This window comes from Annulohypoxylon maeteangense (genome assembly GCF_022496945.1).
Source record: "Annulohypoxylon maeteangense strain CBS 123835 unplaced genomic scaffold GGS22scaffold_8, whole genome shotgun sequence".
Classification (NCBI taxonomy): Eukaryota; Fungi; Ascomycota; class Sordariomycetes; order Xylariales; family Hypoxylaceae; genus Annulohypoxylon; species Annulohypoxylon maeteangense.
Genome location: NW_025953255.1, coordinates 960,561 through 987,262, shown reverse-complemented (window position 1 = coordinate 987,262; position 26,702 = coordinate 960,561). Strand labels below are relative to the sequence as shown.

The window sequence follows — 26,702 nt, the reverse complement described above, 5'->3', positions numbered from 1 at the left end:
GGTACTAGGTACATGCATTTTACTCCTGAGGCCTATGTTGGCCTATGCCGACCGTCTAACCTGATGATTTTCATATCCTTTTGAAATGACTCCTTCACCTTAACGCCTTGCTGCGAAGTTGCCTCGCCTTATGAGCCCCAACCTTAAATTAATAGTGATGCATGAACAAAAAGAAAAAATGCCTAATATCGCGCTCGACAGCTCCCTTGGCAAATCGAAGCATACAACTAGAGATATGGCATCCACAGAGCATCGCATTGCGCGAGATTCATGGGGTTTACAGCCCTGGCGATGAGGTCAATGACCGTCTGATTGGCTGGTAAGTTGCCAAGGGGGCTCTGAGCCAGGCTCACGGCACGCTTAACAATCATATCGCAGTTGGTCTGCACCGTCTCGCGCAGTTGGTTCTCGTTCAGGTGAATGGTCCGGTGGCTGCTTGTAAACCAAAAGATAACCTCATCCCTAACGAATAATGTTAGAGCATGCTCTAGCTCGAACTCGGGCTCGGTCAGGCAACGCGCAATTGCCATAATCGAGCAGCTGAAGATACCCTCCGTCGCTAGAGGGCCCATGAGAGCCTGTAGGTTGGGTGTGAGACGGAAGGGTACCGGTTCGGGATTGTGGAAAAAGGGCTTTCCGGGTGCCATGAACGACATAACCTCAGAACCCCAGATTTTACCCGAGCCCCGAGCGATATGGATCTTGTGGGGATATCTATTCGTGCTGTAGAGGATATAGGTCATGAATGTGAGGGCAGCAAGTTGGTAGGAGAACCGGCGTCGGAATAACCAGAATTCGGAAAATTCGGGGAAGATACTTTGGAAGTATTCAAGGACGATAGTACGAGGAACCCATTTCTCCTGTATAGCCGTGAACACCTCAAGGCGAGCCATCGCCGTTTGCTCGGGGGGTTTCTGCATTGATTCATTAGTTATTGTTGATGGACGTTTGCTAAGGTTGATTTGATTGAAACTTACACCACCCTTAGGTTCGATTAGGCCCCTCAGTTTATCCATCGTAAACATGACTGGCTCGTCCTTGAGCATCCCGTTACGTCGGCAATGATCCTCGTAAATTCCCTGCAGTGTGATATACGACGTGTCATCTTGCACAATTCGTATGTGTGGGGCAAGAGGAACTATCAGTGGCACTGTAAACTGCAAATCGCGGCGTCGACTTTCTTTCTTCTTAGCAAGTGTCTGGTTCAAATGCCGGAATAGTTGTAAGATCCTCTCCTCTCGTCGACAATGTCGTGCGGCAGGATGTTGAACAGCGAATGAGTGAATACTACCGTCGTGGCCTCGGATCTTCAAGCGTCGGTGAGAGCCGCCGACACCTCGAACTAGCTCAACATTAGGAAGAAATCTATCGATTCGAATAAAATCCTGGTTCTTATCCTTGTGCTGTAGGTACTGGCCCGGAACCTCGACATCGTCAAACTTCTGGTAACGAAATTCGCTCAGATGTCTCGAGTATAATTCCAGGTAGGCCTTCGGATTTCTACGATCGAGCTTCTCTTCAAATTTGTCACGCCACTTTCGGAGTTTATGAATGTACTCATACATCGTCGGCTTCACCTGGACGAATTCTGCTTCGAAGGATTTTTTAATGTGCGCAGGGAGAATGGTTTCGGCAAAGCGGGTGATGTTGGTCTCGGTGGCCGACGGTAGTTTCACATCTTTCGCGTATGAAGCGGGCATTCGGCTTACGTACGCTAGCCCATCGTTCAGGAGCGCGATAATCAAACGATATGCATCTTCGTCGGGTGGACACTTGAAGTATTTTTGGATTTGATCAACCATTGTCTCCATGGAGAGTGCAAGTAGAGGGAAGGCTGTCTTCAGTACAGACATGATCTCCTCTGTAAGCTCCCAAGGCGGCCGCTTTTGTGTAGCGCCGGAGGCCGCGCCATCCTTTCCAGCCGTCTGTTGATCCCCATTGGGTGCAGCGCCGGGTTGTGGAGCAGTTGAAGCCCCATTAGTATCGGATGGCTCTGTCTTAGCTTGCGTATTTCCGTCACCGTTGGAGGTCGCCGGCCGGGAAGATGAGTCTTGTTTCACCTGGAGATTGTCCTTGCTGAGCGATGGCGAACTGCTTAGCTTATTACTAGATGCGGCTGACTGTGCTCGCTGCCGTGCTTTCTCCTTGGCTTCCTGGTTCTTCTTGATGGCAAGCATATCTTCACGGTTTGTCCTTAACTGGAAGTATAAGGATTGAGGGTATGCCTTTGCGATCTTTAGAAGGATTGCGTGAACTTTAGGAGCCTCCTTGTGGGCCATTCCGGTCAGAAGTTGTGGTATGAATGTTATCCAGTACCAGACAGGAGTTTCGCCTTTGTAATCATCGAAACCAGCAGCAATAGTCCCATTGGAATCGTCCAAACTTAGGAGCCATAAAATACGTGCGATGAGCTTTCGAGCCTTGCCACTCTTGTAACTACCAATAGCTTGCAAGTACGAAGTCAACGCTTGCCTAGCAGAGTTCAAATCTGTAGGATCTTCCTTAAACTTGCGATCGTTGAAATAGCCCCATTCTGCCCATGCCTTGGCCTTACCAATGTCATAGTACAGTGCGGTGCCATAGGCTGCGTCTGCTTCTTCCTTTTGACTGAGCTTTTCTAGGAACATCCCCTTCAGAGTAAAGAATTCTGCTTTTTGTTGAGCATTGAAGTAATTCAAGTTCGTATTGTTTATGACGTCCAGCCCACTAGAAAGCTCGTTAGGATTTTCGTAGTGGCATCGAGCTTGTTCCCTCAGTTTCAAAAATGCCTCCTGAATCTCTATATTAGGGAGGGTGTAGATTCGACTAAGTTGGTTTATGCACACATCAGGTAGGCTGTGCTTGCGGGCGACGTGGGCAAAGCGATTAATAATCCAGGCTGTTTCGTGATAACCGCGGTATGCAAATGAAGCACCGTTTGCGCCTTGCCCTTGCGGGGGCAGAAGCTGCAAATATGTACTATTAATTAAACCGAAGATATGCTGTCTCCAGGTGACGAGATCTTGCCAGTCGGTTATATCGTCCCAAATATTTGGCAACCGGTCTCTCCATGATCCAAGGAGGAGCTTCAGCTCACCAGACTTCACATCCAAATTTGTTTGGTTGGTATTAGCTAAACTTTGACAGATGACGCTGGCGTCATGGAGTTCCACAAGTTGTTGGAAGTTGTGAAGAAGAGGGATATGCGCAGCAGTCAGTCGTTTTGGAAGTTGATGCCACTTCCTGATAGAAAGCTGTATAGCCTCGTCACAGACGCGAGCAAAGTCCTGGGTAGATTCCTGCTTATTGTGAAGTTTCAATAGAGACATAAAACTCTGAAAGAAAGCTCGCCGAGCGGTCGGGGCATCCATGACCCCCTTAACAAGCATGTCGAGACTATCTCGCTGTTCTGGAGTTTGCCACATATCAATGCTGCGCCAGGCACATTCGAGGAGAAGGTCTTGCAGATTTTCGTGCTTCGCAAAGTCTTGAAGTATCTCCCACTGCTGTAGTTTTTGCGCGCACAGGACCCAATGATCCTCCCACAACATGTACTCACCCTGTGAGAAAGGGATAACGCCTGTTCGGGCCTTGATCTGGGCGGCTTCGTACATCCTCTGGGCCTTGTCCCACATGCCGTTCTGTTCGTATGACAGGGCTGCATTTGTCTCGACGAATTGGCATCGGCGGCGCCATGTACCGTAAAACAGATCATCTTCTTTGAGGCTTGAATATAGCTCGACTAATGCATCGAGATTGCTCTCCCGTACTTTAGGTGAGTCGACATCCGGTTTGATGGTTGCGTTTTCGAGCTGGACTAGAGCTGTATACCAAGCGTCATACGTCTTCGCGCCGAATTTGAGTATATGTGGAGGAATTTTGCAGCCTGGCCACGCCTTCGCTGCGCCCGCTAACAAAGTTTGTACAACATTGGGTCTCTTGTCAATCTGACGAGAGTGGAAATCCTTAGAAAGTAGTACTACCAAAGCCTTCTCCAGATCTGTCTTTTCGTCCTTGGCGCAAGCAGACCAGAACATGGGGAAGAGAGTTACCCAGAGATTATGTGACAGGTTGGGGTCAATGTGCTGAAGCTGGGTGAGGGGTTCAATGATGTCCCGAACCTTGACATCCCCTAACTCGGCAACGAAACGTCGGTGATTCGCCATGAATGTGTCGTATTTATCATCTGCCATTGCGGATGGCTCTCTGATATCCTTGGAATAGACCCCGAAAACAATTGATGCTGGAAGTGTCCGGAAGTCTTCTTGGTGTAGCTGAATGCTGGAATTCATCTCCACGGCACCCAGCAGGAGCTGCGTGGCCTGGGCCAACCAAAACGAGTCAGCAAGCGTGTCCCAATTCTGCGAACTGATGACATATGACAGCCGGGCAGTTGCTGTTTTTGACAAGCTCTTGTCGAAGATAGTTAAAAACCGATTGCGCATTTCCACATCCTGTGCTCGTGTTCCAATCAAGAAGGCATGTTCCATGCGTACTGTGAGTTCCGTTCGAGTTATCTTTGGGTCTTCATAAATACGTATCACTAGCTCGAGAAATTTTCCTAGCATGGTTGGGTCGCTTCGATGCTCAAAGGAGAGCATCTTGTGAAGTACAGCCGTTTTCTCCTTTAGAGTAGGCCATGTCCCCTCAGACCGGAAGACCCAGCCCTCAACCATATCAAGAATCTTCTCGCAGAGAGGAATATGTTGCGATTTCTCTACTAATGTTGCTAATACGCTTAAGAATGGTCGTCGGTGGTCTCCAAGAATTTCCATGCGCATCGCGGTCACCTGGATGGCTTTGATCATGAGATCAGTCTGAATGTTAAGCTCGTATTGTGACATTTCCCCTGTCTGTGCGTTCGGGTCTTGAGGTCGCATGTTGTTCATGTTCATTTGTTGATGGGCGGCCACACTCGTGTAGTGTTGAACATGTTCTCTAGCAAGTTTAGTCTGCAGGGCCTTCATCAAAGACGGGATGTGCTGGTCGATAACCGAGGGTTTCCTTTGGCCTAAAGACCACAGAATATTAACACCAGACACATATTTGGCAGCTGCTAGGGAGTCTGTCGCTATCGTAGATAAGAAGGTGATGATCTCGGATGTTGGAGCTTCAGGCTCTCCTTCAGCATCTGCATCTTCCATCGGCACATCTTCTGGCACAGCATCAAGAATCCGCTGAACTATTGACTTGACATCACGCCCATCATCATACTTCTTATCCGCTAAATGGAGACAATCCTGCAGTTCTGAATTTTCCGATTTTAGGCATTTTTCTGTGACTTTTTGAACTGAAGGCATATTCTTTGAGATCCATTCATCGGACTTAAAGTTGAGGATGATTCTCACCACCTGCAAGGTATTGATGATGTTGGTTATGAACTTCTCGTCGTAATTCTCATCGGCGGGGTCGGCGTTGAGAAGTCTCGCGGTCCTCTCGCTTGCCAGGACCACTTCAGTAATATTTGGAAATAAGTCAACGTCTAGGTCGGCCCAGTACCGTGGTTGCAAGAGGTTATAAAGGAGAGACATCGCTTTTTTGCACATCTCCGTGGACTGGGGTGGAAGAGCAGGCCCAGACGTCAATGCCGCATCTCTCGGCTTTGCAGAAGGTAGTTGGTATCTCTCATTTAGCTGTGCGATAAACTCAATGAGATACTTAATCATCTTTTGCCTAAACCCAGCAGGAATCTGGAATTCAGCTCTATCGAGTTGGGCGGATTGCCGAGCTGCTGGAGGGGAGGAAGTGATTAATTCACCGTCCAGTCTTCGTTTTCGGGAACTCGGCGATTCAGAGAACTCTCTCTTAGGGCCAACCAGCTTGCCGTCTACTCTTCTCTCTTCCCATTGCCAGATCAGCCACATCATGTTCAAAGCAAGCTTCTTACTTTCCGTCGAGGATGACAAGAAAGGGGAGACCTTTCGAAGCGATGTGATGATCAATACAGCAAATTTATCCCTAGAGTCATAGAAGAGATCAGAATGTCTGACCAAAAAGTGAAAGATGCTTGTCATCTGCTGGACATTCTGGCCTTCTTCAGCCAATATGCGGCGCGGGGCCATGGCCCAGACAGCACCGCGATCGCTTGGTAATGGCATACAACGTTGCGGTAGAACGGGTGCGATCAGTTCGAGGGCCTGAGTGACCAGAGCACGCCCTTCGTTCTGATTTGTCCTAAGCAATGAATAATATACTTGGCTGACGATTTTCGAAGGCGTCTCGTAATGAGCAATGAAATATCCGATCACGACATATGCGGCATGTTTATTGATCACATCATCCAGCCGGATATAGGTCCAACCAAATTTAATGATGTCTTTCCTGGCATCCTGTAGAATAGAATAATGATATTTTACCAGCATTGCAGAGAGCTGGAGAACTTCCATTCTCGTATGATCGATCCCTGGTTGTGCCAAGTCATCCTGCGGTTCACTAAGATTGACCTTCCATATCTTGACATTGATAGATTCGATGACTGTCCGATCAACTAGCCTCTGAGTTATGGGTTGGTTCCAGTGTCGCATAACATCCATTGCAATGATCGGGTTAACGACGTTACGAAGCAGGAAGCACTTGGTCTTCTGGGTGGAACTCTTTCCAGCGTAGATATCAAGGCAGCGAAGTACGACGGCTTTCCAGTAATCAATGGAGTCGCTACAGATAACGTGATTGTAGAGGAAGCTGAATAATGATGGCGTTGCACGCAACTCTTCAGACGTAACCGATTCCACTAGGCTAAAGAGGGCATCTAGATCTCGAGAATTCAAAGATAACGCCTTTGTGAAGATGCCCATGAGTTGCTCAGAGGCTTGGTCAGCAGGAAGCCTCAGATTGGGCGGTAGGCTATTCGTTCGCAAGTGGCGCTCTAGATCTTTACCGATTCGTCGTAGCCAGGAGATAGTGTCTTTCCGTTCCAACCAACTCCGAGTACTGACATTCTGACTTAGTGAATCGAGAATATTTATTGTGTTGACCATTGCTATAAATCTTGTTTCTTTCGAAGCACCAACGATTTGTGTGCAGAGAGAGATCAATCCGTCAATATTAGCAGCAGCGTGCTCTCTAAGAGGCTTACTCTCCGGGTGAAGCAGAACCTGAGCCAAAAATCGACCATATTTCAGGTCTTCGAGCTTACTCAGCAAAAAATTCCAGACTTCGGACGGGTATCTATTCAGATACTTGTACAATGGTGGTCGGAAAGGGCTATGGTGAGTACGGCGCAGCTTATCCTCAAGCTCCAAACAAGTGTCGATAAGCCGCTCCTTGAACTGTTCTGCCGCTGGCGGGAGGAGATGAAATATGTTAAATACTGCTGCAACAACCTTCATCTGGCTATTTTGCTCGAAGAATGTGAACGAAATTTGCTGAAGAAGGTTCGGATCAGCAAGTACTTTGATATGATCTAACAGTCTGGCACCAATTTCTACTTTAAAGTAGGTGGTAAGAAGACGGAGAAGTCTAGCCAGATTATCCAGCCCGTGAGTGCTTAGTCGCTTGGGATCCTGAAGATTGGCTAGAACAGGTCTAAGCCCTTGCTGAAGTAGATCTTTGGGCAATTTGTTCGTTTGGGAAAGCACAGCTCTAAGAGAATCATTCGCCGCCTCAATAGTAGGCTTAGATTCCGAATATAGGCATTTGAAGAATACCGACACGATCTTAGTTCGGGTTGGGTTGTTCTGACCCTTCTGGAAGTCGTCGAATCCCATTGCCTTGCTCAGGATTTTAATGCACGAAACTCGGAGATTCACAATCGATTCGTGCGTTCGAAACTCGGCGTGCTTACCAGCCAAAGATTCGTCTGTGGCATCAGCTAAAGCTAGCGACTCCATAAGTAGCCTGTTTAGGTGATCGTCAAAGCCGACAAAGTCAGGTTTTAGACCCATGTAGTAAGCAATCGCATCGATGTATCCTATCTGGGTTGAAAAAGGTAAAGCTCGTAGAGGTTTGGCATAAATGGGCTGTAGCAACCGATCCTTATGAGGTTGTAGAAGCTCCCAGATGTCCGAGTTGATTGCGTTAGCAATAATTTCGAGCGATCGCCTCGCTGTTCCCCGAACATGCTTATTCATATGAGAAAGCTCGTCGTTGAAGAGGACGCAGATCTGCGTCAGGCGTGAAGGTTTGGGGTGAGGTTGGCCAGGTACTGCAGGGGCGGGCAATACGTCTTCTTTCTTGACATTAACAGTGATCCGTTTTAAGAGAGATTCGAGGGTGGTTTGGGCGGAACTTCTGGTTTTCTCCGGCAAGTCTTGCGGCATATCCTTAATCACGTACATCAGAGCTCGTATGAAGTCCATTTGCTTCATCGCGATCCAAGTGTCGCCGAGATCAACTTCGACGAGAAGATATCTAATACCAAGACTACCGCCAGTCTTTGTGTACCATTCTTCTTCGTTGCAGGCGTGACAAAAAGTTTTACTTAGATGGCTGAAGAACCCCAATCGGCCAACGTACATTTCAGAACCGAAAATAGTTGCTGTAGAGTCATAGACTGCTCGTATTGCCCGGAAAGCAGCATCGCGCACGTCGGGCAGATCTGATGCGAGAGACTCGACAATTGCATCAGCCAGGATACGCGTATCAATATATAATGGCCCCTCTCCCGCCTGTACGTCGAAATGACTCATTTCTTTCTTAAGGTCTACCAACCCGCGCCCTATTTCGATGATCGTGAAGTGTCGGCAAAGGTTCATGAGGAAGACGTCGGCTTCTTCTCGGAATTCGGGAATGGATTCCGCATACATGATAGCTTTAATGAGACGTTTCGTGACATCGTCCTGTTCATCCTTTTTGGCAACAGATCGTTGGCGATCTGACGTGTTGAAAAAAGAGAAGTCCGCCGCTGGTTTGCGAGCGAGGAGATCCTGTGCCTGTAGACGGACCAACCTAGGTAAATCATCTGGTAGGTGGTCAACGCCAACCCGTAATTTCAACTGAGACTTTATGAGCTGCAATGCTTGCTTTTTGTAGTAACCATCGAATTGCCTGGATGCATTTGCTTTCGAAGGCTTCGGGATCTCCATCAATTTTCGAATGGCTAGGTCGATGCCAAGTTCAGCCGGAAACGCGCGATCACGTTTTGATCCTATTAAGCGTAGATCGAAGCTTGAGGGATCATCGGCGTACTTCTGATAATTGACTGGTAAAGCTTCGGTCATAAATTTGCGGTTTCGACCACCTAACTTCCCTAGTATGCGCATAGTTGTGTGGGCATGGAAGTGACTGTAGGGATGTGGTTTCAGATGCTCGAAAAGCGCGTTCATCAAGTCCTCTATCACCGGTGCCATAATGGGATCCAAGTAGTCAGCCGTGAGATTATCAACGCAAAGCTCCAAGGTCCGCAGCCCCTGACCGACGAGATCTGTACCAGCTCTAAGAGCGACAACCAATGGCCGCATTAAGAAACTTAGGTGCGGAAGCAGATTACTAAGACGTGCTGGCACCGTAAGGCATAACTCGACGTACAGATCTCGCTCTGCTGGCTTACGAGCAGCCATGAGCAGATTGTTCAATACGTCAAGTAGCATTTCTAGGAGCGGTAAAATTTGCTTGTACAGATGTTCGAACTTTCCGCCGCCAATGCTTCTAAACAACGAACGAAGAAGTAAGAAGTAGTTCATCGGCTCCTCAGCCTTGGTAGATAAATCGATCGATTTTGTGACTATGTCCACAACGTGTGGAAGCAAGACTTGCTCATTCTGGTTTGCGAATAGGGTCACTGCCATGAATGCAAGCTTGAACAGACGTAGAAGGATTGATGACTTTTTCACATCAGCCGATCCTACGTCGTCGATTCGCTCCATGAGGAATTTCAGGAGCATGCCACAGAAACTTGGTGATGTAGCCTCGCTGGCTAAGAAGAATTGAGGGATGTGTAAGAGGGCAGTATGTTCGAAAATCATTTCGTAGAGGCGAGGGATCTCCTGCTGAAAGACCTCATGAAATGTGGCTGGGTCAATGCAGTGGAAAACTGTAGCGAAAGTTTCGAGAAGATCTTTCTCTTCCTTGCTGCTTGAGACCATATAGAAGTTAGCCATATATTCTACCGGCGATGCATACTGTGATTCGGCAGCTGGCTTTTCGATTTCATAATATCGAAAAACATATGCGCCTTCTCGGAAGAGCTTTATTATAACATTGACTTCTTCTGCAGAAAATCCGTACGAAACTTCTTGCCAATGCGATGGTGCATTCTTAGGGTCGACCTGCAGAGGTGCATTGCACGTTCTAAGCTGGTAGAATGTGTTTTTAAGTCCATTCATCAGATTTTTGAACAAGAACTTGTTATCTGCAACGGGATCTGTACCGCGATCACGAGGGTTTGACGTTTTTATCGGCATTGCTGTGAAGATGTCGGTTTCATCCCATTGTGGATGATGCTCCTTGTCCGCTAAGTACGTATCGGGAATCTGGTCGGCAGCCTGCTGTGCATAAAGCTTGGAAAGCTTCACAGCGTTAGGGTATTGTCTGTTCATCGCGGCAAATTTATCACCGATAGCGTTGAGAATCAAAAGCAGATAATGCCGTGCATCGATCTTGTTCGGCATCTTGGCAATACATTCGGCCATATTCAACAACAATTTCGCACTCATCGTCTGGAAACTCGTGCCAGGGAAATTATCCTGCAAGTTCTTGGTGTATACTTCGACAGTTTTGCGAATTTGTTCCGGGTTGAGAGAGTCGCGAACATGATGTATGAGGTCGGCAAGCATACTATAGGCCAACGGCCTCAATGTATCATACACTGTGAGCCCATCGCCAATCAATGTCTTCTCTTCTAAAAGCTCATCGATCTTAGGGAGGAAGATCTTCCGAAAGTTGAAGTTTATGATGTGCCGAATTGCAACTAATAATTCCTTACGGGCTGCAGATTTCTCTCTCGGGCAGTCTCTAAGTAGACGAACGACGATCTCGGGTAATGTTGGTAGGAAGTCCGTAAGTTGGCTAGAATACTGTCTAAGCAAATATGCCAGAAAGCTCATAGTCTTCACTTGCGCCGTAATAAATTCACCGAAGGCCGGTCGGTTCTTGATGTTCGGGCTCACACCAGCAAATACAGTATTTCTCGATTTGGCTTCGGCATGAGCTTGTTCTTGTGCCTTGGCCTGGAGGCATAATACCGACTTGATCAAAGGGACGAATGCCTTGACATTCTGCTGGATGATGCTCCTATGTGTCTGGAAGACGGATACAACAATGATTGGGCATTCCGATAAAACCTTGAACGATTGCATTCCTTTCAATAAAGGACGGCTTTGCTGTTGAAGGTCTTGGCCCAAGTCCGTCACAGAGGCGACCGGGGATCCTGGCCGTGGAGATTGGAAGTTGGTTTGCGTGCTACCAGGTGTAGATGGCGGACCAGATGCATTAAATGGAATAGCAGTGTTATCAAGCTGCTCTCGCACGACCTTCTCCATCTGCTCAAATAGCTCTTGAATCAAGTCCAAGAAGGGTTGGACTTTGCCATGGAGGACTTTCGGCTGGTGCCTCATGATATCTGAAATTATCTTGACACATAGTGTGGCATTCTCTTCATTATCGTTCCTAACTAGGGTCATCAAAATATCGACAATCTCTTCGGCATATGGCTCAAAGGGTTCTGGGGAAATTTGAGTCTGGTGAGTAGGTAGACGGTGGAGGATTTCGAGAACACAGTTTCGGAGTTTCTGCTCGGGAGAGGTGCTTTGGAATAGACATGGTCCTCGAAGGATGATAACGAACAACGGCATCAACCGCTTAAGAAAGACGACATAGTGCGGGCCATTTGTGTAGTGTTCGAGACTGTCTCGTAGGGTGGTGGCAGCATCGAGCTTGGATCTAGGTTCTACAAAACAGAACATTAATTCATATTGCTTTCAAAGGTATCGAAGATAAAAGGAGAACAAATCGCATGGAGATGACGGTAAGAATGATAGTGTATATAGACTATGCATACCTGTTTCTTGAGTCGTCAACCTCTTGACGATATCGTCAAGTGCTGGCCCCGACATGACTACAACCCCAGCATGCGCGCCGTGAATGACCGGATTCTATCATGCGAAATTCATAAGGCTTTTATCAAACACGAGATTTCCATGCGATAAAATCTTGGTCGTTGAGTATATGCGAAGAAGGGTAAGGTACTTCGTAGGGTATGTTGCTATACCTCGATGCGACAGAGATAGAGGATAGAGAATGCTGCGTTGAGCAAGTAGTAGAAACGCAACAATAAAAAAGCCTATAGTGCAATTTGCATGCCCATTAAAGGAGAGAATGGAAGAATCGGAAGGGTATCACGAAAAGTGGTTAAAGATTGTAAAAGGGAAAAATGGGCGTAAGGCTGAGGTAGAGGTAGAAGCTGTAAAAGTTAAAAGATTAGAGGTTAGAGAACTGGCTCAAAAAGTTAAAGTCAGAGTCGCGACTAAGAAGCGACAACTGAATTTGGAGGTGGGCGCGACTGTCAACGCACAGTACAGGTACAACGCTAGGCCTTACTGATTTTCCGAGTTTTGGAAACACTTAGACAGTTTGATTGGTTCAACTTTGGGGGACAGTCTGGGGCTTTAACAGGGATTATCGACGCTTTGACCAATTGAAATGTGTATACCCTTGTCCGCCTTATCGATAGATATCTCTAGCAAGCTAGGTACAGTTCAAGGTCAGAGCTGTTCAAGTACGTACTGCGATAGATGTGCAATATCGGACTCTAGTTCACGATGGGGAGTCCTATTATCGGGCATAGAATTATCATAGATACCTGAGGAACAGCCAAATCTTAACGTTGACGCATGCAAAATAGCAATTAGGAAAACTTTATATAAATTAACGGCCTCTAGTGTCCCTCATATATAAATTTTAACTCATCTCTGTTTATCGTAATATTTTCTAGATCTGTGACAGTGCTTAGGTGCTTAAGCCTTAAGTTTACAAGTTGAATCTAGGTAGGTGCCATACAGCTTCCTTCCTTCTTCCTTATCTTGATTAACTACTAAGTAGGTACTAGGTACCTACCCATCTACATCATCAAGAATTCCAAAGTTCAAGGTTATTTTGACAAGCCTTTATCTTCTGCGCATACCGACTAGATACTCGTTTCTCTTAACAGGGACATAATTGTTAAAGATAGAGTAGCTAGAAAACGGTCATACTTGGAACCGATGGCGGACAGCACTCAGGCAGCATTTTTCTATGGTAAGTACAGACACAAGATGCATATTACTCGTCGCATTTGTATTAATGATAGCTAGGCACACTTGTTAGGGTTCCTTTCATAAAATGACACTCGATTAATTGCTCACAATTCCATAGATGGCCCCCGAGGTATTCTTCACAGTCTGCTATCGGGGAATCCCGAAAGAAAACGTTGCTGTGCTGAGAGGTCTCCATGATTTCAACCCAGCAATTCTACATGGGTTCTGCCGGCGGTATGTCGATATTCTCTATCTATCTCCCACGTCTCTGGCATCAAACACTATCCATTATACGAATAATCATAGCAGCCTCATCTAGGCTTGGTATAGGTACCGTTTAGGGCATAGCTAACCCTTAGGTTTATAGTCGGGTTAAAGGTGTGGATTACCCAGGCATTATACCTGATGAAGACCATGAGGTCAGAGGAATGTATGTGACGGGTTTAACACCTGCCAATCTGTATCATCTCGACAAGTTCGAGGGCAGCGAGTACGAGCGTCGGAAGGTTAAAGCCCGCTTGCTTTCGAAAGTCGGAGACGATAAGGGACGGGGTAACGTCGAGGGCGATGAGGTCGAATGCGAAGTCTACGTCTTCAACTATCCTAACGACTTGGAGGATCGAGAGTGGGATTTCGAAGAGTTCCGGCAGGAGAAGATGAAGAAATGGACGCGAGAAGATTATGGGTTCGAAGATACCGATCACTTTACACCTCAAGCCGTCGACGAGGATGAAAAGCAAGCTGCTGTCTGTGAGTTCACGTACCCTTACACTTAGTCGTGGAGTTCCTCATCTAATTTGGGATAGGAAAGAGATGAATCTCGAAATTAGGATTACGCCAATGTGGCGATGTCCTCATAATATTCCGTTTCATACATGGAAATTATACGATAGAGATGCAACGTTGCGAATAGTGCCTTCTTACCTTCCGACTTAAAACCTATTGCAGAAGACATTCAGGTTATAGTTCCGCTTAGCCAAGGGCTGACCGTTAGAAGCCTGGCCAGAACATAATCGCCCCCAAATCCTAGACACCTAGTAGCCAGGTGATTTCTATTGGAGCAACCATGGATTTTAGTAGGAATGAAGAACTTACATCTCATAATCTAAATTTTAGACCCAATGGGCAGGTAGGTTTCGTTTCGGCTCCCTCGCGGATCAGTGCATGACGCCTTTGAACCGGGGTGCACCGGTCAAAAAATAGTATGCCGCGTACGACGTTATGCGAAACCCGGCCGGAATTTACAGCCCTTGAAACTCGGGTCGGCCTGCCTATGGACTAACAAGCATTCATGATTTTACACATACTGACTTCGTAATACCTGTGATCAAGGCGCCCAATTGCGATTTAGTTAACTCGTAAATGCCGAAGAGGCTTAAAATACGCCTTACCATCACTTTTTGCCCATGAATCATTCGACCATCCACTGATTCCTTTTTCATCTTAGACAGGAAACATGAAACTAGTTCGACCTATAATATCGACTCCTTCGACGCTGTCAGCTAATTGGGAATCAGCGGCACATAAGACCACCGTTGAAGCTCTTCATGTACCATATTTATTGCAAGCTTATTCACATATACATACTTACATGCTATCAAGCTAGGTAGTAATTGTAAAGATGCATGCATAATAACCTAAACAGCAGCTTTCAAGATCGCTGACACCGAAGCAGGTAGCTAAGCCTCTATGTAGTATGTAAATGATGAAGACCTACCTGGTATGTAGGACCTAGGTAGGTGCCCACAGTTATCCGAGAGACATAACAAGCTTTATTTCGACGCCAAGGACCAAGGAAATCGATTACGGAGGCTCTCAGGTCATCCCTCAGGTATTTTTATCTTCCCTAAAGAGGCAACTAACGACGCCTAATATCTCCCATTTAATTTTTAGTACGGACGGTTTACTATCTATCCGCTTTTGCCCCCATTCTATGTACGTAATATGTCTTGACATATACCTAAGCGACATATTGATCCCACGTGCTATTTCAAGCAAAAGCGCATCGTCTAGACTCTAATTCATGGAGAAACCCATGTAAAGTCATTCTATGGAAAGAGGGCACGGCACGTCCATACTTCTGTCCACTGCCTAGGTACGTTAGATACATTAGGTACCTAGTACCTAGTTCATAATATTCGTCTTATGATTGGAAAATACGGACGATATTATCGTACATACCTGTGCACATGTTCATGTGATCTTTAAGAATTAGTCGTAAAGCATACGATCAAATAAGTATCTTGTATATCCATTAAGCATTTCAAGTTTATCTTGGATTTGCCTCGTCCGATGATTCCAAGCGACGCAATACAAAGTTTCAAGGTTGCGCATGTAGCATGCTGCTTCGAAAAATTGACGACTGCCAAGCCATAAAATCTAGACGAGTACATAACACGGTAAATCGGCTTCATCGGAACATTTGACTTGCTGTCTTAGGCACTCTGGGCACTCTGTAAGGAGGTGGCATACACAAAATTTACCTGGTTGGCCAGGTGGCTGCCGGTGCTGGTGATTACGGTCCTAGATTTCTAGCCCGGATTGAGGAGGTGGAGGAAGTGGTGTATATTTGACACTCATCCGCCAAGACTCGGCGCTTCCTGGCCGATCGATGGCCACCGATTCACTATATGCAGTCCGGTCACTTGCTTCGGAGTATGAAGATGGCGCGTGTGACGCCCGATGTGCTGCAGTGGCTGATATTAAAGTGATGATTAATATGGTCTGTTTAAAGTAGGGCACCCTACCACCTAGTACTGTACTCTTAGATCGACCCGGATATGGAACGATTGGTTAAGATTGTTGGTTGCCACAATTCAAGCTTTCTTGCTTGCATCTCCATATCCATGTTTGTACCTACATACTACGAGCTGATGACTGGTCAGGTAACACAGTACTTTAAACTCGGGACTTATTCCGTGTATTCGAAGTGAGCGTTGCTGACAGCTGGAGGTACCATGCAGCCATGTAATTCGTTCAATGAACGAAAAAGGATTATAGAGAGGTAAACAAGGATATATTTTGAATTCAATGATTGGAATGGGCGAGTGTCGCATCGTAAAGCTCCAATTAGGCAATCCCTGAAACTGGCACGGTTTCAGATTTCGACAAGTCTGGTGAAGGCGGGGGAAAAGGGGAGAAGGGGTGTTGCCTCTCGCCAAAATCTAATCGCTATCAACGGTTAAAGCCACAGAAATCCCTGTCAGGGGCGAGGGGGTACGCAACTTTAAACCTAGGAGGGCTCAAAATGCTTTTTAGTGATCGACTTAACCCCTGTCCCAGCTCTGTGAGTGGCTGTAATTAGATCTCTCGGCGCGCGCAAACCTTGACCTGCTTGAATTTTAGAGGCTGAAAGATTTTTAGCATTTGCCTTGCAGCGAAAGAAATCCCCTATTTTCCTTGCCCATCACGAACTAATAGTACGTAAGCGGATAGTTTCCCGTATTTTCCCCGGCTCAGGCTGCTCTTATACGGTTATTATTCGTACCTCCTGACGATCTCGTTCTGTTATTTTCGGGCGTATTCTGTAGGCGCATATGAGTAGCATTTTTTGAGATATTTTCTTATTCTTTGGGAATATTATTTGCTTGATTTCTCCGACGACGAAGAAATTTTGTGCGTGATTGCACGACTGTTCTAGAAATCTCGGGACGAACCTTGGAAATCCCAAGTGTAAGGTAGAGTTTGCGACACCGTAACCTAAATGATGACTTGATTGGTTACCGGAGGCGTCCGAATTGGGCAAGTTGGCTTAGTCTTCTGATTATATGATTGGCTAATGACCTATAGGCCAGTGGGGTCAGAAAACCCCCTGAGCTATGTATATTCTGAAACTCTAACGCCCAGGAACGGCCGAGGTCTATGCCGTAAAAGAATTCCTCTCCCCACTCCATTGCTAAAATTTACCTGTCTTTGTACAGCTTAGGCAGTTGTAGCTGTCCTAATTAATTTCTCTGTCACAGCTCGTCAGCATGAGAGCGCATGTAAATCTTCCTTCACAGGCTCACGGTTGACCGATGCGGGGGGTAGTACTAAGGGAACAAACAAGGTCGATCTGAGTCGTTTGAAGATTCGACCCTTTTTCTCCATACAACTCAAACAGTGGGGTCTAACAATTGTCCTGCAAGGCCAGCTGAACAAAAGAAAATGTGAAAATTGAGGTTTTCTGAAAAAATACCCAGGTATAAACTGTTGGTGATATGACTATCCATACTATTTAACTGTTACTAAGGCCATTTAGACCAGATGTTTGGTCGCATGTTCAGCCAAGACGAAACAAGCCAAAAAAGAGGTTACCAAGCAATTCAGCCTATCGTGTAAACCCGAACACCTTTCCTAGTGCGCTACTATGCAGTACGCTGTACTTTGCATTCCCTGTTAAGGCTGTCGTCCACTTTATCCCTACCACCACCCTTACCCCTTACCCCCTGCCCTTGTCCGCCTTCGTCAACCATCATGCTTCGAAACCCACGAGAGCGATCAAGATGGCTGAGCTCTACTGGCTACGTTCCATCCGAACAGAAGTGTGGAGTCAACGATCTGCTCTCGTCTCTGTCGTCCTAGTGGATCTTGCTCCGCGTAGTAAGTAATAAGACCGTCAATGGGTGTGAGCAAGCGTTCTAATTCATTCCTCCCACATCCAATCAATCTACATTCACTTCCTGTTCCTGCAGCTCCCTCAGGCTAGTCACATTCTTTTCTTTGCCATCATCGTGCATCTTTAGTTGCCGCTTTCCATTCTTTTTGCCATCCTTCAAGAGTATAAGACAATCGCTTCCAGTCCCTCAAGTCGATCGTTTTGTTTCTTCTCTCCTCACGCCAGCGGCAGCATTCTTCACGACATCTTCATAGAAGTCTTTCCTTCCTTTACAGGCCAAGCCTCATTTTCAGTTTCTTCACTTTTTTACCAATCGCCAGGAGCATCAACTTTCCTTTGAGTTTAGACTCGCGAAGAAACATCTTGATCGATCTCACTCTCTCATTGTCACTGACATCTCGCTCTGTTCACTCTCGCCAGAACAAAGCCCTTCAGGTTAGTATCCATTGTTTTGCTCGCCTCCCCGATGTGAAATCTGCACAATAACCTTGTTGGGCCACATGGTGGATCAGAAAGAGCCTCTTCGAGATCTATCTACTTGGTTCATGGCTTTGTCTGGTCTCGACCAACGAACAAGGCAGCATTGTATAAATGATATAATAAGACTAATTCGAAATACTAGTTAAGACATACAGACTCTTCAGTCGACCCATATCGATCATTCAATTCATTCCTGCACAAACTTTCTTTAGAGATCTTATCGGCTGGAACCAATAAACGTCTCACCACTACATATCAAAATGCAGTCGTCTATGATTTTCACCTTGGCCGGGCTCGCTGCCCTTGTCAACGGCCACATGAAGATGAAGAGCCCGGCTCCCTTCAACCCTTCGGCTCTTAACAACAGCCCTCTCGACGCCAGTGGTAGCGATTTCCCTTGCAAGATTAGCGGTAGCTACACTGCCACTGGTGGTACCACCAACTCCTATGCTCTCGGATCTAAGCAGACCCTCTCGTTCGTCGGCCAGGCCACCCAGTATGTATCATCGATTTTTCTTTTCTTTCCCTTTTAGTGTCTTAGATTACTAACTCTTGGTTTAGCGGAGGTGGTTCATGCCAGGTTTCGATCACTTACGACACAACCCCTACGAAGAACAGCAAGTGGAAGGTTATCCACTCCATTGAAGGCGGCTGCCCTGCTAAGGGTGTCAGTGGCAACATGGGTGATAGCGCTAACGCCGACGACCCGTACACCTACCCGTACACCATTCCCAGCAACATCCCCGCTGGAAAGGCTACCATCGCCTGGACCTGGTTCAACAAGGTCGGCAACCGTGAAATGGTAAGTAATTCTTTTTGTAAATTCTCATATTTTGATATCTTTACTAACACTTTTTCCAGTACATGAACTGTGGTGCTCTTGAGCTCACTGGTACCGGTGGTAGCCAGTCCAACTTCGACGCCCTCCCTGACATGCTGGTGATGAACATTGCCGGCAAGCCCACCACCCTCGAGGGATACGACTATGCTTTTGCCAACCCCGGAAGCTCCGTTGAGGACAACACCTCGGCCGGCACTGTCGCTACTTGCGGTACCAGCGGTTGCACTGTTGGCAAGACCTCCAACTCCGGCTCCGGCTCCGGCTCTGGTTCCGGCTCTGGCTCATCCGCTGGCACCAGCGCTGCCGCCCCTGCCACTAGCGCCGCTGCCCCTGCCTCATCTGCTGGTTCCGGTGGCGTTTTCCTCACCAAATCCCCCGATGCTGCCACTCCTACCTCTGCCGCAGCCACCAGCCCCGCGACTTCTGCCGCCCAGGCTACCCCCACCGTAAGCACCGGTTCCGGTTCCAGCTCCGGCTCTGGCTCGAGCTCTGGATCTGCCATGAAGGGAGCTTGCAGCCCCGAAGGTACCTTCAACTGCATGGGCTCGTCCTTCCAGCAGTGTGCCTCTGGCACATGGTCCGTTGCCATGCAAATGGCAGCTGGCACCTCTTGCGCAGCCGGCCAGAGCACCACGCTCAAGATTGCCGCCATCGGCAAGCGCACGGCCCGCTCCTTCAAGGCCTAAGTTTATGCCGCATTCTCTTTTCAATAGAGAAAGGGGACGCTGTTACGATAGGACGGGGTCTTGAAAATGGGGATTTTCATTAGGGGACGGTTGAACAAATGACATTGGGGGGCATTCGCGGGTTTGCGGGTTGCATGTTGCATATTCTTTTCTTTCACTCTTCCGGGTCGCCATTAGACTTCTTGTACCACTAGCTTATTCTTTGTACATACCTTTCATACACATACATAGGCCAATAAAGGACCTTCTGACCAAATGGAGCTCGAGCTTGATTGTGTGACATGTCTCTCAATTTTTTTTTACTTCGGACTTCCCCAGATTTGTTGCGAATGCCCGAGCAAGGTAATGACATCATTCTAGAGATTTCTAGGGTATGGTAATTATATATACTGCGATCAGCCTTTTTACGTATGTAGGTTCTGAGTGGAAGGGTGTAGAAGCAGAGGGTGATCGTAACGTATGGACCGATCAATTTTAGAATCGCTGTGACATTTGTCAAGAACCAGATTGGATATTTTTTAGAAAAAAATTGGGAAGGGGGAAATCGATATGTTGTTGTGATTAGGTAGAGAGACGATTCATCGGATACTGTGAGTCGGATACTGTGATTGGTCACTCACCTTATTGGATAAGGTTACATCAGGTACTTAACTTCAACGTCAGTGGCGCAATAAAGTGGACCCATTATCTATCGATAAACACAGCCATCATACAATGTCTAGGTGCCAATCCAAGGTCGTCGCTCTACATCTATGTATCTTCAACGCTTCATATCGATTATCGAAGAACTACCCTTTCAAGTACCTTTTCGCAAAACACGAAGCTATGGATCACGATGAGAAAACTTCCACAGCTCTTGTTCGTAAGAGAAACGATATGGAGCTGATGCCTCCTCCGCCAGCCCCGAAGCGAATCAAGCGACCAAAGAAAATCATCGACGAAGATAGCTATACAGATGCGCTATCGCAAATAATTGCACGAGATTTCTTCCCTGGACTTCTCGAGAGCGAAACACAACAAGAATATTTAGATGCGATCGAATCTAAGGATGAAGTTTGGATTTCAAGCGCAAGTCGACGCCTTCAGCAAGTTATGACCCCGGGACGCCGAAGAGCAAGGAGAGGAACGTCATTAGCACCAGGCGCGCAAACACCAAGGGGCTTCGTTGGAGATACCCCGATATCAGTATCATCTGAATCCACAACCTCATTCTTGAAAGAGAAAGACGAGATCGATACGAATATGAGCTTGGGCGCTTTCCAGTCCAAATATACAAGCGAAGATAACGAGAGTTTCTATAAACTCTTGGATAAACAGAATTTAAAAAAGGCCGAGAAATATGCATGGCTATGGACTGGGAATAAATTGCCTTCTAAAATGCAGTTGAAGCAAAAACAAATCGAGGCAAAGCTGATGGAGACGCGAAGCTTGACAGATGACGGATTTAAGAAAGATCGTTTAGCTATCAAGGATCGAGATGAGAGGCCCTCTCAACCTACCACGAAGAGCTCAGCACCGAAAAACTCTTTGATGTTCATCCCGGAGGGTATAGAAGAATCGATGGTGACTAGAGTGCAGAAGGCGGAAGCCGAGTCTCGAGCCGCGCCGAGGGGGGTGAATTACGAGAACACTAGGTTACCAGGACCGAAGATTACCGACGACGAATCGGTACCATCGTCCCCATCGTTGTCAGCCGTCCGGGATGCTATCGCGGGAAAACGAGGAACCAGCGAACTCGATTCCACTACCGTAGGGAGCGAAACGCCCAGAGTTAATGGATACGCATTTGTGGACGATGAAGAGCCGGAGTACGAGGCGCCAACGGCACCAAAGATTGATCTTGGACCTGGCGATTCAACGCCGAATCCTTTCATTATCAAGGAACAAAGTAAAAGGGAGGCCCTTCACCATCGCATGGTCGATCGGATATCGCAGTCCAAAAGAACGTCATCTAAAATTGGATTGACTGGAAGAGTTGACATAACGCCTGTCCCTAAGTTTCCAAGTAGTCCTCGTGTTACGGCAGGCCTCACGCCAGCAGCTCAGCGACTTTGGAGTAAAATTGGTGGAAGTGGCGGAAGTACGCCAAGAACGCCTTTCGGCCAAAGTTCACCGATGAGAGGAAGAAGTTCCAAGTTGAAGCATGTCACGAAGTGACACAGGAATAGATATGACTTATGATACAAATATGATACCCCTATAATGATTAAAGTGCTCAGTCACACATCATCCTAGATATTCAATACAATTTCGTTGGAAGCAAATAGCCATCTTCGTTCACCACTTTGTTCCATTTCCTATGAGTTTGCAAGAGAAAGATCATATGCAGGTTTATTCATACTAATATTTGATTGGCTTAAGAGAGTGACAAGGATCTGGAGCCTAGTGGGGCAGAACAAATTTACCCAGTTGGTAGGTACCTAAGTATCTGACTAGGGTAAAATTGAGCTTGGACAGCTTCAAAATCGCAACTCGCATTTGTACCTTCAGCCTTTTAGCCTTGTATTCAACTCAACCTAACCCAACATAACACAACACCGATATTCATGCGCCGATAATCCCGATAAATTTCACTTGAATTAGACAACTTGTAAGGAACTCCGAATCCATACGATATGTCGAAAAGACAGGCCTCTGAAGCTTTAGAGGACCTCCAGGGTGTTGATACTCCCGTATCGAAAAGGTCGCGGCTCGACGATGGTCCAGAATTAAATGGGAATGATACCTCTATTTCGGATGGGAGACTCGACGATGATGGTGACGACTTTGAGGACGAGCCTTCGAAGGCACCGATACGACAATCCGCTCCTACAGAAGGATATGACGACCTTTACCTAGATACGATCGACCGCAACGTGCTCGACTTCGACTTCGAAAAGCTATGCTCCATCAGCCTGTCAAACATAAACGTCTACGCATGCCTAGTCTGTGGCAAATACTTCCAAGGACGCGGTCCTAAATCACACGCATATTTCCACTCTCTCGAAGTTGGACACCATGTGTTCATCAATATGGAAACGCAAAAGGTCTATGTGCTACCAGAAGGCTACGAAGTGAAGAGTAAATCTCTGGACGACATTAAATACGTATCTGATCCAAGGTACACGAAACAGGAGGTGATGGAACTAGATCGCAAGGCGCGAGCCGCGTGGACACTGGGTGGGAAAGAATATACACCTGGGTTTGTGGGGATGAACAATATTAAGGAGAACGATTACCTTAACGTCGTAGTTCAGGCGCTTTCTCACGTTTCACCGCTTCGAAATTTTCTCCTACTAGAAGATCTCTCATCGCGCGCTGAACTCGTGAAGCGTTGCGGTATTCTATTCCGGAAAATATGGAACCCTCGAGCTTTCAAGAACCACGTATCGCCTCACGAACTGTTACAGGAGATTTCATTAAGATCTAACAAGAAGTTTACCTTAACGACGCAATCCGACCCTGTTGAGTTCTTATCATGGTTCCTTAACAATTTACACTTAGGATTAGGGGGGAGCAAGACAAAACCGGGGAGCAGTATCATACAAAGGATATTCCAGGGGAAGCTGAAAGTTGAGTCGCAAGCTATCACGGCCAAGGCAGATGCCAATGATCGCTTGCGGTTTGAAGAGGCAGCAGAAGTGAAGGCGGATGTCAGCCGCTTCTTACTCTTGACACTCGATCTACCACCAGCGCCCCTATTTCAGGACGAGCTGGAACGAAATATCATTCCGCAGGTCCCCCTAACTACCATATTGTCGAAATATGACGGTGTCAAAGCGCAGGAGCACCTGGCGCAGAGGAAACGATATCGATTAATGCACCCCTTGCCGCCTTACCTCACGTTCCACATTAAACGCTTCTCCACAAACAAATTCGTATCAGAGCGCAATCCTACGATCGTCACCTTCGACGCGCGCGTTGGTCTCGATGTATCTCCTTATGTAGAGCCAAGCCCAGCGGAGTATCCTCCAGGAGAACCTATTTGGTACGATCTGGTTGCGAACGTTACGCACGAGGCTGTTAGAGCAAAGGAAGACGTGGCGGACTCAGGCGAGGAACGGAAGACATGGAAGGTCCAACTGAAGGATAAGGGGAGAGACGAATGGGTTGTATGCCAGGACCTATTCGTCGAACAGACCCAGAAGGAACTGTTGTACCTGGGCGAATCTTATCTGCAAATTTGGGAAAGGCGGCGAGATCCCAAAGGCAAACGGAAAATATGAAAATACCTGATCGCATGAGATGGATTGAATCAAGTTAGACAAGCAATTAGCACAATTGGATCCATGAGATCCTCTTGTAGCTTGCCATCACTTTACTATAAAGATACCAACAATTGTGTGCTTCTCAGCTAACCTAATATGTCTTCGTGCTGCGAACACTCATGTTCCCGGTTTTATTAACTTGAGCCATTGAGACTATTCACCCCTATACTATATTAGGGTCGAGAAAGATGATTCACTATACTGCAAGGGGAAGATTGAATATCATATCTTCGAGCAGATAAAAGTTTCTTTGTTCGATATTGATGCTTTTTATATTTATGTGGTGACACTTAGACTATCTCAGCTGGTCCCACTTTTGGCGTATGCATTGCCGGGCGTTTCAAACAGGGCATTTGGACTAGGATTCCTAGGTGCTATCTTGCATGTGCATGAGACGGTGAGGGACCGGGCGCTCTACATTCCTGATATCCGTTGTCCTAGACATCACTTAGAATTGCCAATCATTCTTCTATACAACTACTATTCATATACCATATATCATATCGAATTAGCTATATAAGAAACATCAAGTTATACATCATGAATGTTGGTAAGGATATCCAAACACACTGTCTATGATATCTAGTCTTTTACTCATAATATTATCGATAGACTGGCTTCTTGACAGTGGATACGTCCCGCACGGCGTGATCCGGATTGGCATCCGGCGCCAGTTGGCGCAGCGGCTCACCGAGATCAAGACGTCGACGCTGACGGCGGAGTACGAGCGCAAGATGAAGTACATCGAGCTGCTGCGCAACCGTCCCATCGCCATCGAGACCGCCACTGCCAACACTCAGCATTACGAGGTTGGCACGGGGGTCTTGGTGGGGATGCTAGGCCCGCGCATGAAGTACTCCAGCTGTCTGTACCCTAAGGGCAACGAGACGCTCGCGCAGGCTGAGATCGCCATGCTGGACTTGTACATCGAGAGGGCGAAGCTCCGCAATGGAATAAGCATCCTGGATTTGGGGTGAGCGGATATCTTCTCGGATAGCTGGAATAAAATACTGATCACGTGCGCAGGTGCGGCTGGGGCTCCGGCGCCTTGTACTTCGCGGAGAAGTTCCCCAAGTCCAAGATCACCGCGTTCTCGAATTCGAGGACGCAGAAGGAGTACATCGACTCCAAGGCGAAAGAGAAGGGCTTGTCGAATCTTACCGTCATCACGGGTAATGTCGTGGACTACGAGTTTAAGAAGCAGGCCTTTGATCGAGTAATCTCAATAGAGGTAATGGAATATGATATTGATAATTCCCTTTTTATGATAAGATATTCCGTTGCTAACGTATTTCTAAGCTATTTGAACATATGAAGAACTATGAGCAGCTAATGGCTAAGATTTCAAGAGCCCTGAAGCCCGGGGGCAAGTTGTTCGTGCACATCTTTGCGCATAGATCCACCCCCTATGACTTCGAAGAAGGATGGATGACGGAGAACTTCTTTACCGGAGGCACCAGTACGTATTTGAACCTAGACGTGGAAATCAATGGCTGCTTAGGAGATATGTCTGCTGACTTGGAGTTTTCGTATAGTGCCTTCGGCAGATCTACTACTATATTTCCAGAAAGACCTCCAGATTAAGAAGCAGTGGTGGGTCAATGGAACCAACTACTCAAAGACATGTGAGGTTAGTACGCTCTTATTTATCAGGATCCGTATAGGATCATTCTGATACCCGAGACTATTTCTACCATGTACTAACTTGGCCAAAGCATTGGCTTGAAAATATGATGGCGAACTCGAAGGAGATTCAGCCGCATCTAGTGGAGACGTATGGCGAGAATGCAAACATGTGGTATAACAGGTGGAAGATCTTCTATATGGCTTGCTCGGAATTGTTCGCTTATGAGGGAGGTGACACTTGGGGAGTTGCCCAATATCTGTTTGAGAAGCCGAAATAGACGCAATAGCGATACCGTAGCACACGAATATAATGTATAGACCATTTGACTAATTTTGTTCTCTTTTCTCTCATTGTGCTAATCTCCTGTCGGTTCGCGATTATTGCGTATGTACATCTCGAGTTCTCAATCGAGCCACCTCAAGTCGTGGTTATAAGCCAGCCATTGTGTTTCATATTTGTTCTTTCTTCGCACTCGTCAAGTCTTTCGTCTAGTGGTCCCACGGATGCTTCCAGCCCATCAGGACGGCGCCTAGTGTTCGGGTAAGTAATGGCTCATCATAGTTTGGGTTCGGTATTAATCACCATCTTTCTTCGCTCGATACATTAACTATACAAGAAGTTAGCATGTGAGAATTAAGAAAGGGTAAGGGGAAAAGACGTACGAAAAACCACATGCTTGCGCCGAGAGCGGTCGCAGTGTATCTGTATGCGCGAGGGGCCCGCCAGCTGGATGTTGGCGGGATCATATGGACAGGCCTACGACGAGGCGGGCCATGAGGTTCACCGGACATCGTGACTAGAATTGGTAGCCCGCTCTTTAAATGAGTATCGTTGTAGACTGAGAAACGGGTTTATATGACCCGGAGCGATGTCGTGAATCGTGATGGGTTAATTAGAAAGTCATGTACAGTACATTCGGAGAGCTTGGAGACAGCTCTACCGAGTATTAGCCGGAGGAAATGATTAGCATTACATAATAAATTTTGTAGACCATCTGATTCGTTCAAATTCTCGGGGCGTGAATACTAGTGGGTCTGAGGCTTGTGTGGCGGGTGAGCTGTTTTTATGGAACCATT

At 46.8% G+C, this 26,702-nt stretch overlaps 7 protein-coding genes across 7 annotated transcripts; 5 read left to right on the top strand and 2 right to left on the bottom strand.

Annotated features, from left to right (window-relative positions):
* Positions 1-22: 22 nt before the first annotated feature.
* On the bottom strand, positions 23-12,100 carry GGS22DRAFT_140445 (uncharacterized protein). Its single transcript, XM_047958715.1, has 2 exons — positions 11,915-12,100; positions 23-11,803 (listed from the first exon to the last, which is right to left on the bottom strand). The coding sequence occupies exons 1-2, from the start codon at positions 11,967-11,969 to the stop codon at positions 228-230; spliced, it is 11,631 nt and encodes a 3,876-aa protein (XP_047819050.1). The 5' UTR covers positions 11,970-12,100; the 3' UTR covers positions 23-227.
* Positions 12,101-12,657: 557 nt separating this feature from the next.
* Positions 12,658-14,249, top strand: GGS22DRAFT_163121 (BtrG-like protein). The gene is made up of 5 exons (XM_047961311.1): positions 12,658-12,899; positions 12,962-13,149; positions 13,206-13,213; positions 13,267-13,382; positions 13,516-14,249. The coding sequence occupies exons 2-5, from the start codon at positions 13,116-13,118 to the stop codon at positions 13,922-13,924; spliced, it is 567 nt and encodes a 188-aa protein (XP_047819049.1). The 5' UTR covers positions 12,658-12,899; positions 12,962-13,115; the 3' UTR covers positions 13,925-14,249.
* A 3,601-nt stretch (positions 14,250-17,850) lies between these two features.
* GGS22DRAFT_140402 (lytic polysaccharide monooxygenase) lies at positions 17,851-19,847 on the top strand. Its single transcript, XM_047958714.1, has 4 exons — positions 17,851-18,180; positions 18,373-18,721; positions 18,787-19,027; positions 19,087-19,847. Exons 2-4 carry the CDS (start codon positions 18,486-18,488, stop codon positions 19,750-19,752), a joined length of 1,143 nt encoding a protein of 380 aa, XP_047819048.1. The 5' UTR covers positions 17,851-18,180; positions 18,373-18,485; the 3' UTR covers positions 19,753-19,847.
* Positions 19,848-20,494: 647 nt separating this feature from the next.
* On the top strand, positions 20,495-21,987 carry GGS22DRAFT_140387 (nuclear protein DGCR14). The gene has a single exon (XM_047958713.1). It carries the CDS (start codon positions 20,578-20,580, stop codon positions 21,907-21,909), a length of 1,332 nt encoding a protein of 443 aa, XP_047819047.1. The 5' UTR covers positions 20,495-20,577; the 3' UTR covers positions 21,910-21,987.
* A 244-nt stretch (positions 21,988-22,231) lies between these two features.
* GGS22DRAFT_163114 (cysteine proteinase) lies at positions 22,232-24,165 on the top strand. Its single transcript, XM_047961310.1, has one exon. The coding sequence runs from the start codon at positions 22,368-22,370 to the stop codon at positions 23,955-23,957; it is 1,590 nt and encodes a 529-aa protein (XP_047819046.1). The 5' UTR covers positions 22,232-22,367; the 3' UTR covers positions 23,958-24,165.
* A 212-nt stretch (positions 24,166-24,377) lies between these two features.
* Positions 24,378-26,539, top strand: GGS22DRAFT_163112 (S-adenosyl-L-methionine-dependent methyltransferase). The gene is made up of 8 exons (XM_047961309.1): positions 24,378-24,549; positions 24,612-24,972; positions 25,026-25,230; positions 25,299-25,458; positions 25,535-25,629; positions 25,715-26,154; positions 26,208-26,233; positions 26,289-26,539. The coding sequence occupies exons 1-6, from the start codon at positions 24,540-24,542 to the stop codon at positions 25,901-25,903; spliced, it is 1,020 nt and encodes a 339-aa protein (XP_047819044.1). The 5' UTR covers positions 24,378-24,539; the 3' UTR covers positions 25,904-26,154; positions 26,208-26,233; positions 26,289-26,539.
* GGS22DRAFT_140379 (uncharacterized protein) lies at positions 26,032-26,539 on the bottom strand. Its single transcript, XM_047958712.1, has 3 exons — positions 26,289-26,539; positions 26,209-26,233; positions 26,032-26,155 (listed from the first exon to the last, which is right to left on the bottom strand). The coding sequence occupies exons 1-3, from the start codon at positions 26,415-26,417 to the stop codon at positions 26,115-26,117; spliced, it is 195 nt and encodes a 64-aa protein (XP_047819045.1). The 5' UTR covers positions 26,418-26,539; the 3' UTR covers positions 26,032-26,114.
* Positions 26,540-26,702: the final 163 nt, after the last annotated feature.